The sequence below is a fragment of the Dreissena polymorpha genome, chromosome 5 (assembly GCF_020536995.1).
Source record: "Dreissena polymorpha isolate Duluth1 chromosome 5, UMN_Dpol_1.0, whole genome shotgun sequence".
Lineage (NCBI taxonomy): Eukaryota > Metazoa > Mollusca > Bivalvia > Myida > Dreissenidae > Dreissena > Dreissena polymorpha.
In genome coordinates this window covers 51,550,388-51,563,549 of record NC_068359.1, presented here as the reverse complement: position 1 = coordinate 51,563,549, position 13,162 = coordinate 51,550,388, and the positions used below count along the sequence as shown (strand labels likewise).

The 13,162-nt window shown below is 34.9% G+C and overlaps 2 protein-coding genes across 2 annotated transcripts in view; one reads left to right on the top strand and one right to left on the bottom strand.

The window, feature by feature from the left end:
* Window positions 1-13,162, top strand: part of LOC127881986 (nephrocystin-4-like) — a 121,081-nt gene that overhangs the window by 44,205 nt on the left and 63,714 nt on the right. Inside the window, exon 2 of the mRNA XM_052430325.1 lies at window positions 10,706-10,855. Within this exon, the coding sequence (XP_052286285.1) occupies window positions 10,706-10,855 (150 nt within the window). The remainder of the gene's footprint in view (window positions 1-10,705; window positions 10,856-13,162) is intronic.
* On the bottom strand, window positions 6,603-9,695 carry LOC127881979 (uncharacterized). The gene is made up of 3 exons (XM_052430266.1): window positions 9,384-9,695; window positions 8,047-9,059; window positions 6,603-7,790 (listed from the first exon to the last, which is right to left on the bottom strand). The coding sequence occupies exons 1-3, from the start codon at window positions 9,521-9,523 to the stop codon at window positions 7,438-7,440; spliced, it is 1,506 nt and encodes a 501-aa protein (XP_052286226.1). The 5' UTR covers window positions 9,524-9,695; the 3' UTR covers window positions 6,603-7,437.

Here is a 13,162-nt window from a genome sequence, read left to right as displayed (position 1 = left end):
AAAAGTATATTTTTTCCCCCAAAAAACTGATTTTTTCCCCCTCAGAAAACCCAGGTGTACTTTGTCCAGGGTTTTCCATGGAAATCCATGGAAAATATGAGGCTGGAGTATTCGGACTAAGTTTCCAGCCTTTTCCAGCGTCAATATTAAAAAAAAGGGTGGAAAATTGTCCATGGTATGTGGAAATAGCCTGGAATAGTTTCCATGGTTTTCCAGGCTCCCTGGAATAATTACCATGGAACAATTTCCAGGGTTTTCCAGCCAGCATGGAATAAATACCGTCCGAATACTCCATGCAATCTGGAAAACCATGGAAAACCATGGATTTTTTTCCAGGGTTTTCCAGATTACATAGAGTATTCGGACGGTATTTTTTCCATGCTGGCTGGAAAACCCTGGAAAATGTTCCAGGGTTTTTCTTTGTTTAATATTCCATGGATGCCTGGTATAACATGGAAAATTGTCCAGCGTTTACCATGGTCACTGAATAGAAAAAGAAATTTCTGGTCTAAAAACAATATTCATGTATTAAATGAATACAATACTCACAGCTTAAATAAATCATAATTTAAGGTTAGATTAAAACAAAACAAAAAATCAACATAATGCCTTAGTTTCTTCGATGTATTATTTTGTTCACAATTCATCAAAATATAACATCAGATTACAAATTGTATTACATTTATTTAACAAATTATTCAGATCAAACAAGTGTTGTTTAATACATGCTTACAAAGCCTCTAGGTCCATCATCATAAATCAGGCCCTTACATAACAGAACAGGCGCTACTTTAAAAGTTAAAAAGTATAATGCAACCTTAACAACATGTATTCAAAGTAACAAAATACAAGCAAGTCAAGTAATATACAGTAACAATTCACGAACCCTGTAAAACGATATACAAGAAACAAAATGAAAAATTTAAGTTTTTTTAGCTACTTCATGTTTGTCACAATATATGTAGCTGCCCATGAGCTACTTTCACTTTAATGCAATTTAGGTGCTCAATTTCATTAAAATACTTTTATATAATTTTATTGTTCAGAACATAATGCATGTACATGTATTACTTTCCAAGTGACAGTTTAAAATATAATTGCAAGTCTAAAACTTGTGAAGGCAGCTTAGTAAATTATAAGTACCCAGGTGGTATAAAATTACAGTTTTTAAAAACTTTTTTGTTAATTAGCTGGGCTTCAGTAGGTCGTGGATCTTTTATAGAACTTGTACTGCTGTTATACTGTACGGCTCCTGCATGATCTCTAAAAGAAAAACAAAGCAAACAATATTACAAGAAAGTCATACGTTTTTTACATTCATCTGTAAAAGTAAATGTGCAGCAATCATATGAATGAATATCTATACTTCAATGCTCATTCATATTTTAATCTATTTTAGATATTTCATATCACTGCTCAATTCGGTACATCTGGCTTTTTTGTATTTGAGCGAACATTTACGATCCTAAGTAGTTAGCAATTATTTCTTTTCCATTTACTGAAATTTATTCTCTTAAAGTTTGCAAGCGGGCTTTAATCTACTTGCAAACAGGCAACCACACAGGAAAACTGAGACTTTCAAGTGAATAAATTGGTGATTTAACTTATATTTTTATATGACTCTCTTTTATATTGAAATTTATATTGTTGTTTTCTTAAATGCCCCAAAACAGGGTACACTATAGCATGTATCTGGAAACTCAAACATATATAGGAATTTTATATTCAGATATTGCTATATGAAAGTTATGCTAATTTGCTAATTCATATAAAAATAACCTGTAATTGAAACTAGACCAAAATATTGGATACCAAAAAGACAAAATACTTTCAGGTGGTTAACACTAAATTACTTATATGAGCTCGGGGCATAACAATATTTACCATAAATTTGTGGCCATGTTAGTCCTCTTGGTAAATGCGCCAAAAGAGCCGCTTTGCTGTCTTGGGTTATTTCCCTGCCAAACTCTGCAGTATCTTCCATCAACTGGTCAGCTACAGTTAAAGCACATAATGAAAATGTATATAGAAAATAATTCAAGTATTGTTTTAAATATTTAGTAAAATGGTCTTTAAATAATAACTTACAATGAAGTTAATACATCACAAAGCATAGCATAACAAAATTTGTAGGAATGATTAGTACAAATTTATTATTGCTATAATTAGAATGATGTGTAATTCTATTGGTATGAAAATGCACAGTGAAACCTAAAAAACAATGCTATTGGTTTAATTAATTTATTTATAAACATTAACAGCATTAATGAGCATTGAGTTCTCATCATGCACAGCACATAACTCCCTTAGCCTCAGTTCCCTAGCCATGCATTATAAACTTCCGATACTACATTCAAGCTTATTAATATCTCCACATAGGACTTCCTTTATCAAGCTACAAACTACACTTAGTGAAAATGTGTGTGACAGCTGCTTTTAAACTTCTGTATTTGCCATACTTTTACCTAAAATGTCACAGAAAAAAGGTCTACAATGATGACATAAGAAGAATAAATTTAAAGGAATATTTAGAAATAATGAAAAGCACAAACCTTCAGTTGTTGTTCTATTCCCAGACAGACTTCTGAAACACTTGTATGCATCACTTTTTAACAACATTTCATGTCACTTTCCAAATGATATCCATACATTATTATTTTAAGAAATTCTTGTTAATGGAAAAACTCATTAACTCTACTGTTTGTGAACATTACATTAACTTCATTTTAACAACAAGTTTAACCTGCATATTTTCTACAATACGCCAGAATTTCAATCTAACAAGTAAACTTTCTGTATTTGAACTCAGCCAATCAGAAAAGGCTGTGATATTTTATAACCAATAGATTAGCAGCAGACATATCTGACTCACACACAGGTTTATCAGATAGTTTGTTAATTGCAAACCTGGACTGTAGTTAAATATTGAGTGTGTATACACCTTGAACAGGGTTAAAGAATTTAAACTTGTAGACATTGCTTTGAAAGTTACTACTATTACTTCTACTACTAGTACTTCTACTACTACTACTACTTCTGCAAAACTACTACTACTATTACAACAGCCACAACAACAACAACAACAACAACAACTACTACTACTACTACTACTACTACTACTACTACTACTACTACTACTACTACTACTGCTACTTCTACTTATACTACTACTACTACTACTACTACTTCTACTACTACTACTATTACTACTACTACTACTGCTGCTACTACTGCTACTACTACTACTATTACTGCTTCAACTACTACTACTGCTTCAACTACTACTACTACTACTGCTGCTGCTACTGCTGCTACTACTCCTGCTGCTGCTGCTGCTACTACTACTACTGCTACTGCTGCTGCTGCTGCTACTACTACTACAACTCCTGCTGCAGCGACTACTACTACTACTACTACTACTACTGCTGCTGCTGCTGTTACTACTACTACTACTACTACTACCACTACTACTACTACTACTACTACTACTACTACTACTACTAGTACTTCAACTACTATTGCTACTACTACTGCTACTGATGCTGCTGATGCTGCTACTGCTACTACTGCTGTTGCTGCTACTTCTACTACTACTACTTCTACTACTACTACTGCTGCTGCTGCTAATGCTACTTCCTTAACTACTACTACTACTGCTGCTACTAGTATTGTTATTATTATTTATACTACTATTGCTACTGTTTCTGCTACTATTCCTGTAAATGCTAAAACAACAACACAATAATAACTGCTACTACTGCTACTGTCACTTAAATTTGCACCAATAGTATAATTATCAGTAGTTTAACTGCTTATACAACTTATACAACAACCACTTTTACTTCTACTCCTACAACATATTCTACTGCCAGCCTCAGCATTACTACTTCTACCACTATTACTACTACTATAACTACTACTATTTTTGCCCAAACTATGCACATTGTTTTATGGTTTATTCATATGTTGTGTAAATTGTTGAACTCTGATTTACTTTGAATAAAATGTGTTGCATTTTTATAAGTTATTTTCTCCTCTTATAAAGTCTAAGTTTTTTCCAGGGTCAGCTGAAAATGTTAGAGTCTTTTCCATGCTTAAAAAATTCTATGTTCCACTTTCCATAATATCTGGAAATATTTTCCATGGTTATCCAGCCTAAATCCAGCGTTTTCCATTCCTTTTCCATGCTTTTCCATCCAAGGCTGGAAAATGCTTGGAAAAAAAGTCCACGTTTCATGGACATTTCTAGAACAAAACCCTGGAAAACCCTGGAAACTGTTTCAAATTCCAGGGATTTCCATGGAATTCCATGTTATACCATGGATTTCCAGCCTAAGTTCCATGATTACCCTGAACAATGTACACCTGGGTATGTAAAAAAAAATATTTAAAAATTCGCCGATTTATAGTTGAGAATTGACTCCAATATAGTTCTAACGAAAAAGAAGTATTGTTTCCGGTTACCCGACCGACCCTGTTTTTTAACCGCAGATTTAAAAGTTTTTTTCTGTTATAAAATCTGCGTCCGAATTTTATGTCAGAAATGTACGCAACTGCGGGAAGCGTCTGAATCGTTCAGAACTGTTATTTTTGTTAATGTTTTGTTTCATTGACATTTGTTCTAGTCTTTATTCAAGATGCAGTCTTTAGTTTTCAAAGAATATTTATTTGTACAATAATTTACAGAGAAAGACAATCTGGATCAAACATTTTTAGCCGGATTTTTTTCGAAAAAATCTCGGCTTATAGATTGATGTTGTCGGGCGGGGCGGGGGGGGCGGGCGGGCGGGGTGGCGGCGTGCTCGAAAATGTTAAAGTTCTTATTTCATGGTATAACTTTGGTATGCTTGGACCTAGAGTCTTCAAACTTGACATGAAGGTTGGCCAGGATTAACAGATGACCACTGGTCATTTCAAGGTCATTCATTTGAAGGTCAAGGTCACTGTGACCTTCAATATAAAAAATGTTAAAGTTGTTATAACTTTGGTATGCTTGGACCTAGAGTCTTGAAACTTGACATGAAGGTTGGCCATAACTAGTTAGTAACCACTGGTCATTTCAAGGTCATTCATTTGAAGGTCAAGGTCACTGTGACCTTGAATGTAAAAATGTTAAAGTTCTTATTTCATGGTGTAACTTTGGTATGCTTGGACCTAGAGTCTTCAAACTTGACATGAAGGTTGGCCAGGATTAACAGATGACCACTGGTCATTTCAAGGTCATTCATTTGAAGGTGAAGGTCACTGTGACCTTCGATATAAAAATGTTAAAGTTGTTATAACTTTGGTATGCTTGGACCTAGAGTCTTGAAACTTGACATGAAGGTTGGCCAGAACTAGTAAGTAACCACTGGACATTTCAAGGTCATTCATTTGAAGGTCAAGGTCACTGTGACCTTGAATGTAAAAATGTTAAAGTTGTTATAACTTTGGTATGCTTGGACCTAGAGTCTTGAAACTTGACATGAAGGTTGGCCAGAACTAGCAAGTAACCACTGGACATTTCAAGGTCATTCATTTGAAGGTCAAGGTCACTGTGACCTTGAATGTAAAAATGTTAAAGTTCTTATTTCATGTTATAACTTTGGTATGCTTGTACCTAGAGTCTTCAAACTTGAAATAAAGATTGGCCAGTACTAGAAGATGACCACTGGTCATTTCAATGTCATTCATTTGAAGGTCAAGGTCACTGTGACCTTAAATGTTAAAATGTTAAAATTGTTATAACTTTGGTATGCTTGGACATAGAGTCTTCAAACTTGACATGAAGGTTTGCAAGCACACTTAGATGACCACTGGTCATTTCAAGGTCATTCATGCTAAGGTCAAGGTCACTGTGACCTTGAATGTAAAAATGTTAAAGTTCTTATAACTTTGGTAGGTAAAAATGTTAAAGTTCTTATTCCATGTTATAACTTTGGTATGCTTGTACCTAGAGTCTTCAAACTTGACATAAAGGTTGGCCAGTACTAGAAGATCACCACTGCTCATTTCAATGTCATTCATTTGAAGGTCAAGGTCACTGTGACCTTCAATGTTAAAATGTTAAAATTGTTATAACTTTGGTATGCTTGGACCTAGAATCTCAAACTTGACGTAAAGGTTTGCAAGCACACTTAGATGACCACTGGTCATTTCAAGGTCATTCATTTCAATGTCATTCATTTGAAGGTCAAGGTCACTGTGAACTTAAATGTTAAAATGTTAAAATTGTTGTAACTTTGGTATGCTTGGACCTAGAATCTCAAACTTGACGTAAAGGTTTGCAAGCACACTTAGATGACCACTGGTCATTTCAAGGTCATTCATTTGAAGGTCGAGGTCACTGTGACCTTGGATGTAAATATTCATGTTTGTGACCTTAAATGTTATTGTTGTTCATGTATATGCATGCATTCAAAACATAACACAAGGTTTGCTCATGCCTTGAAAAGTACTTACATTTCATTTTGACCTTTGAACAATATTTCAGTAATTTAAGTATTGCATTGACAAAAACACGAAAGGTACTTTCCTGTCATTTAAATCAAAAATCCGGCTTCAATGCGGTCATCTCCGACCGCGGAACTCTTGTCTTATTAAGAACTATATCTGAAAGTTAGAAACTATGTCGTCATGCATTTCACACTGCTCATACCTGAAAAGAATGACATTCTCGTTGATTAAAATATTCAATTAAGTGTTGTGGTAAGAAAAAAAAGCCTACCAACCAACCCACATTTAAATAAGATTACTGTTATATAGTCATTAGATTGAGTAAAAGTCCACCTTTCTGTCCTATAGACAGTCACATATATAGAAATATATGTTTATAACAGTTAAACACAGTTGTTGTTTTTTTATAAAAATTCCCCTATTTACAAAAAATTCGCCCTCCTAAGGGATGCGGACCCCTTCCCCCAAAGTAGTGTGAGGGCGCTGTATAGCTTCAAGATATTTGACTGAAGAAGTTGACTGAATACCAGTACCATTACAACTTACATTGATAGAAGCACCTGACTTTAACCTAGGTTTAGAACTAAATAGAATTGTTTCTGTTTTACCTAAATGAAGAGAGTTTATTGTCAATTAACCATTGACTGACATATTGTAATTCATCTATCAGTTCTTTTTCAATGAAAGACCGGTTTTTACCTGCAACAGGTACTGCAGAATCATCAGCATACAGGAGAAGATATATAATCCTGCAAGTAGTGTGCATGGAAACATAAAACTAAATAATAGAACCATGCTCTCAAAACCATGCTCTCAAAGTTAACTAAAGAAAGTACCTTTTCAAACATATTCATGATTTGACATAATTACGCAAGACAATAAATCATACATGTGAATTTTGTGATGAAACATACAGTAACACTGAATACAAGTTTGGTGTGGCAAAGAATTCATGTAAAGTACATGTTCCAAAATGTTTGTACTGAAACTTGTCAAACAAAACTATTTAACTTTAAACACAACAATGTTGTTACTATCCCATTGTCCCATAATGATGGATGCTGTGCTCCTATTATAGCAGACTGAGTGTAAACTATTCAGGCCATCTTCCCTGGTCCCAAGAATTGCCAGCTTCTTCTTGGCTTCACCATCCAGCTGTAGGATAGGGTATGGTCCCCCTCCACAGACCAGCACCTGTCCCAGAGCAGTCACATGTATACCGCGTGGGTGTTGTAGGTCGGGGTCTGTGAAGGTGTGGAGAACTGTGCCATCTCTGGCTAGGGTGAGGACCTTGTGTTGGCAATTGTTGGTGACAAATATCTTGTCACCTGAAGGACTCACTGCACACCTGCATACTGTAAAAGAGAGTAGGATCATTGTACCTGTGACAAGCTTTATTTACTGAATGAACGAGATGCATTAGTAAACAATTATACTAGCGTTGATAAAGTCATTGATTTAGTATGTAGAGTGAAATTAATATGCCAGTCATTTGCAAACATAATTGTCTGGAACTGGCAAAGGTAAAATACAAATTACTTTTGTGTCGATATGTGTATTATTTCTAATAATAATTTCAAATGTTCCCAGAATATTTCCATCAAATTTTACCTGTGTAATCGCCTGATGTATCTTCATACAACTTTTTCAATGGAGCTCCTTTCATTGAATACTGGTACTTGTAAAGTGCAGTATTAGAAGTGAGAAACATGTCTTGCAGATTATGAGCGATACCTTTACATCTATGTTTAAACTGTAATTTGCTGCCCTTAACCAGCTGCCTACTATTGACAGAGACAAACTGGACCTCATGCGTGTCATTCTCATCCACAGTAACAGCTACTTCACTTGATGTAGTTTTACACATGTCCCATGGATAACCATTTAAATCACAATGACCCACCACCTTGTATTGATGATTGAGTAGCTTAACTCTTTTATTATCATGATCTGCAACAAGGATCTTATAATCAGATAGCAAACATATAGTAATAGTGAATCTCATCCGTGAATCACTTGGTAGGCTCACATTATACTCTGACTTCTCTTGTACAGTGAATACCTGGTCTGTGTCTCCTAGCACTGTCTTGGTACTGAGTACAATCTTGCCCAGACCTGACAAGTTAGACAAGCACTGTTGAGCATCACTGTTGGCCTGGAATGTCAGTGAACTTTCAACCTGAACTGAGTTCTTCTTCAGATATGTTTCAGAATGATAAATCTTTTCCAGACATTTCTTACTTGCAATAAATGACAGTTCCGCATTGCCTTTATTAACAACATCATGTATTGCACCACTAAGTTGTTCTAGATCATTATTAAGCTTGCTGCAATTGTCTGCATCTGTCTTGACAGAAGCTTTTAGATTGGTCAACTTATCATCTAGCTCTTTCATAGTGTTTTTTTCAATCTTGTCTAGAATACTATTAATTTTGTTGCGTGTTTCACGTATTTCATGTAATTGTTTGTCGTATGAAGCCTGCAAAGACTGCATGTTGGTATCCCAATGATTCTGAAGTTTCTTGATTTCTTCAAGAATAGTTTGGATCTTTCTTGCTAGTAGCAGCAAATCTGGTGGAGGTTCTTTGACTGACTCGGATATCAGTGTTACTTTAGCACATTGTCTGAAAGGGAAATAATATTCAAATATTTATATGTGGTTTTCATGACCATTATGCAAAAACATGTCTGTTTTGTTGATCATGTTTTTGTTGTTTTTAAAATCCTTTTTTCTAGTAATTAGATATGTAAAGCTTTCATTATAATGCTGCTTTCTAATTTTAAAGACTCATAATTGAAATTAGTCTCATTTCAATTGCCATGCACATTTGAGGTTGTTGTTTTTTTTTGCCAAAAAAATACTACACATAATTGATCTGAAAATGCTGTATTGAAGGGTTTATATATGAAAACAAACATTTTTGAAAGCAAATATTTATCCTAGTTACCTATGATTTAGGAAAGCACAGGTAATGCAGCACAGCTGACTGTGGTCATTGCAGTACATTTCTAGATGTTTGTCGTCATGAAGGTCACATTTCTGAAGGAAATCCTCCACTTCCTTGGACACTGGCCAATTACTTGCCATCCTGTTCACCTTATTATTTGTATTCAGAAGAGATCTGTATTCCTTTAAATATTCAAACGCCCGTTCAAGTGGTAGCTAAAATAATATAATACTTTTGACCTACAATTTACAGATACAGGTTTGAGCTATCAGTACTTGACTTCAAGTGACTGCATGCATTACCAAATCATATGAGGTGTACATGTATTTTATCATATATTATTAAAGTCTGTTATCAAATCATAGCCTTTAGCCACAGTCCACTTGGAAAGGTGGACATCTTGAATATTACTTTGGTATAATAGACAATTTCTGTAATATATTAATTGACACACAACCTATAATTACACTGTGGAAGTTGGGTTAAAATGTGATGACACTGGGAAATAGTAAGCCATGTCATGATTAATTGACACAATACTTTTAGATACTTAAAACAAGATTAGGGAGTAAAAATGTTAAGAAAGATTTTGCACAAATATACCTTTCCCTAAAATAACCCAAAAGTGAGTTCATTAAGGGAAAAAAGTATAGAAAACATACTATGATCACTTAATTTAATAAAAGTAGTGTAGAATTTCAGTTTTTATAGGTCTAGCTCTGTGCAGGTGTAGAGAACTGTGTCGTATACATTTGTATCTTGCTAGGGTGAGGAGCTTGTGCTGGTCTGGATTGGTGATTGAACTATGTTGTCTCCTGATTGCCTTAATGCACACTTACATGCTGTAAATGAGAGTAGTCTCGATATATTTTTATGCCCACGAAGGGTGGCATATAGTTTTTGAACTGTCCGTCAGTCTGTCTGTCCGTCCAAATACTTTTAAATTGGTCATAACTTTTGCAATATTAAAGATAGCAACTTCACAGATATTTGGCATGCATGTGTATCTCATGGAGCTGCATATTTTGAGTGGTGAAAGGTCACGGTCTTCCTTCAAGGTCAAAGGTCAAATATATGGCTTCAAAGCGGCGCAGAAGGGGGCATTGTTTTTCTGACAAACACATCTCTTGTTTTTGTTTTTTGCTTGAAACCTTCAATTCGGAATTAAGAAGAAAAAAAAATGCTGTGCATTTTATGCACATGAATTAAGCCCCATTTTCCAAGAACGAAGATCATTTTAATTTTATTTTCAGGTTAAAGTTGTAATAATGGATGATGTTTGACATAAAGTGTTTTTTATGAGAAATTAACATCATTTTCAGGTTGAAGGGGTCAGCAATCTAGAATTCCAGCTACGCGTGAGCCTGTTTGACCTCGCGTACCACCAGTTCTTTGGGCGGCAATGGGCGGGGCAGTACGAGGGTCTGCAAGGAGTGGGTGGGGCCAGCAAACCAAAACTGAGGCTCTCACAGGTAGGAAAATATCTAAATATTAAAGATCATTATTATGTAATAACTAAATTTTATATTTAAATATTGTTGAGAATTCGATCAATAAATAGATAAATTCTAATTATTAAAAGCGGATAGTTTTGTTCCTGAGTAGCCTGTGTAGACTGTAATTTTGAGAAGTAAATTCAGTGTGAAGTCTCTGCTATTTTTTTGTAGTATCATGTAAACATGTCAATACATACTCGATGTTTTGTAATTTCTTTATTGGATTGTATCTTTGATAATGTTGCATGTATGTAGTATCAAATCTTGTTGCATTAAATCTATTTGGAAATCTTATGAAGCCTGCAGCCATATTCAAAGTCCCATCATAACGTTGCTATCCAATTTAAAGTTGATTCCAGCGTTAATACTTATGTTAACATTTCCAAGACATTCCGGGTTTTACTTTTTCCAATTTCTTTTTTAAATTTTCTTACTATTTCAATGTTTAAAGAGAAATTTTAAATTTCAAGCCATAATTCATATATCTTAATGGGCGCTAAGTTTTTCGGCTCATAATTTCCATAGATACCATTGCCCAGGTTCCTTAGTCAGTGAACAAATAATAATTTTGATGCTTCAGTAGCGATCTATTCGTTTACAGATCAGTTTAACCCTTTCCAACTCAGAGGCAAAGTGAAAATGGCTATGTGCAAACAGTATAAAACCAGAACAGCCTGCGAGTAACTCGCAGTCTGTTCAGGTTTAATGCTATTTGCTTCTCATCAGTATCTAAGGCTTGGAAATGATACCTTTAAAACTTGAATTTAGTCAGAAAGGTTTTCAATAAATTTTAACTTTCTAAGGGATTACACATGCGTCAAAATACGTATCTACGTTGTAAAGGGTTAAGAACGTTATTCACTACACTGTTTTGTTTCAGAAACCTGTATACTGACAATATTTTTAGCTCATCTATTTTTTGAAAAAAAATTATGAGCTATTGTCATCACCTTGGCGTCGGCGTCGGCGTTGGCGTCGGCGTCCGGTTAAGTTTTGCGTTTAGGTCCACTTTTCTCAGAAAGTATCAATGCTATTGCATTCAAACTTGGTACACTTACTTACTATCATGAGGGGACTGGGCAGGCAAAGTTAGATAACTCTGGCGTGCATTTTGACAGAATTATGTGCCCTTTTTATACTTAAAAAATTGAAAATTTTGGTTAAGTTTTGCGTTTAGTTCCACTTTTCTCAGTAAGTATCAATGCTATTGCATTCAAACTTGGTACACTTACTTACTATCATGAAGGGACTGGGCAGGCAAAGTTAGATAACTCTGGCATGCATTTTGACAGAATTATGTGCCCTTTTTATACTTAGAAAATTGACAATTTTGGTTAAGTTTTGTGTTTAGGTCCATTTTATTCCTTAAGCATCAAAGCTATTGCTTTCATACTTGCAACACTTACTAACTATCATAAGGGGACTGTGCAGGCAAAGTAATGTAACTCTGACTGGCATTTTGACAGAATTATGTGCCCTTTTTATACTTAGAAAATTGAAAATTTGATTAAGTTTTGTGTTTAGGTCCACTTTATTCCTACAGTATCAAAGCTATTGCTTTCATACTTGCAAGATTTATGAACTATCATAAGGGGACGGTGCAGGCAAAGTTATGTAACTCTGACTGGCATTTGGACGGAATTATGGGCCCTTTATACTTAGAAAATTGAAAATTTGGTTAAGATTTATGTTTTGGTCCACTTTACCCCTAAAGTATCATAGATATTGCTTTCATACTTGGAACACTCACAAACTATCATAAGGGTACAGTAAAAGGACAAGTTGCATAACTCTGGTTGTCATTGTTACGGAATTATGGCCCTTTTTTGACTTAGTAACTTTTAATATATGGTTAAATTTTGTGTTTCGATCCACTCGAAGTATCAAGGCTATTGCTTTCAAACTTCAAATACTTACATGCTATCATGAGGTTATTGTACCTGGCAACTTGAATTTTACTTTGACCTTTGAATGACCTTGACTCTCAAGGTCAAATTATTAAATTTTGCTAAAATTGCCATAACTTCTTTATTTATGATTAGATTTGATTGATACTTTGATGAAACTATTCTTACCTGACATACCACAATAGACTTCACCCAAACCATCCCCCGTGCCCTCCCCCCCCCCCCTCCCCCTCCCCCCCCCCCCCTAATTTTTTTTTTTTTTTTTTTTTTTTTTTTAAGATCATCTCACAAATGACCACCACACCCTCACACTATACCCCCACCCCACCCCCCCCACCCCACCCCCCCCCAATTATTTTTTTTTTTTAAGATCATC

What these genes read in the sequence shown, in the direction of transcription:
- LOC127881979 (XM_052430266.1), bottom strand. Translation starts at nt 9,523, where the DNA reads ATGGCAAGTAATTGGCCAGTGTCCAAGGAAGTGGAGGATTTCCTTCAG. An exon ending in TGTGCTTTCCTAAATCATAG is followed by an intron (nt 9,060 to 9,383) that starts GTAACTAGGATA and finishes TTTCCCTTTCAG; the next exon opens with ACAATGTGCTAAAGTAACAC. An exon ending in TACATCAGGCGATTACACAG is followed by an intron (nt 7,791 to 8,046) that starts GTAAAATTTGAT and finishes TCTCTTTTACAG; the next exon opens with TATGCAGGTGTGCAGTGAGT.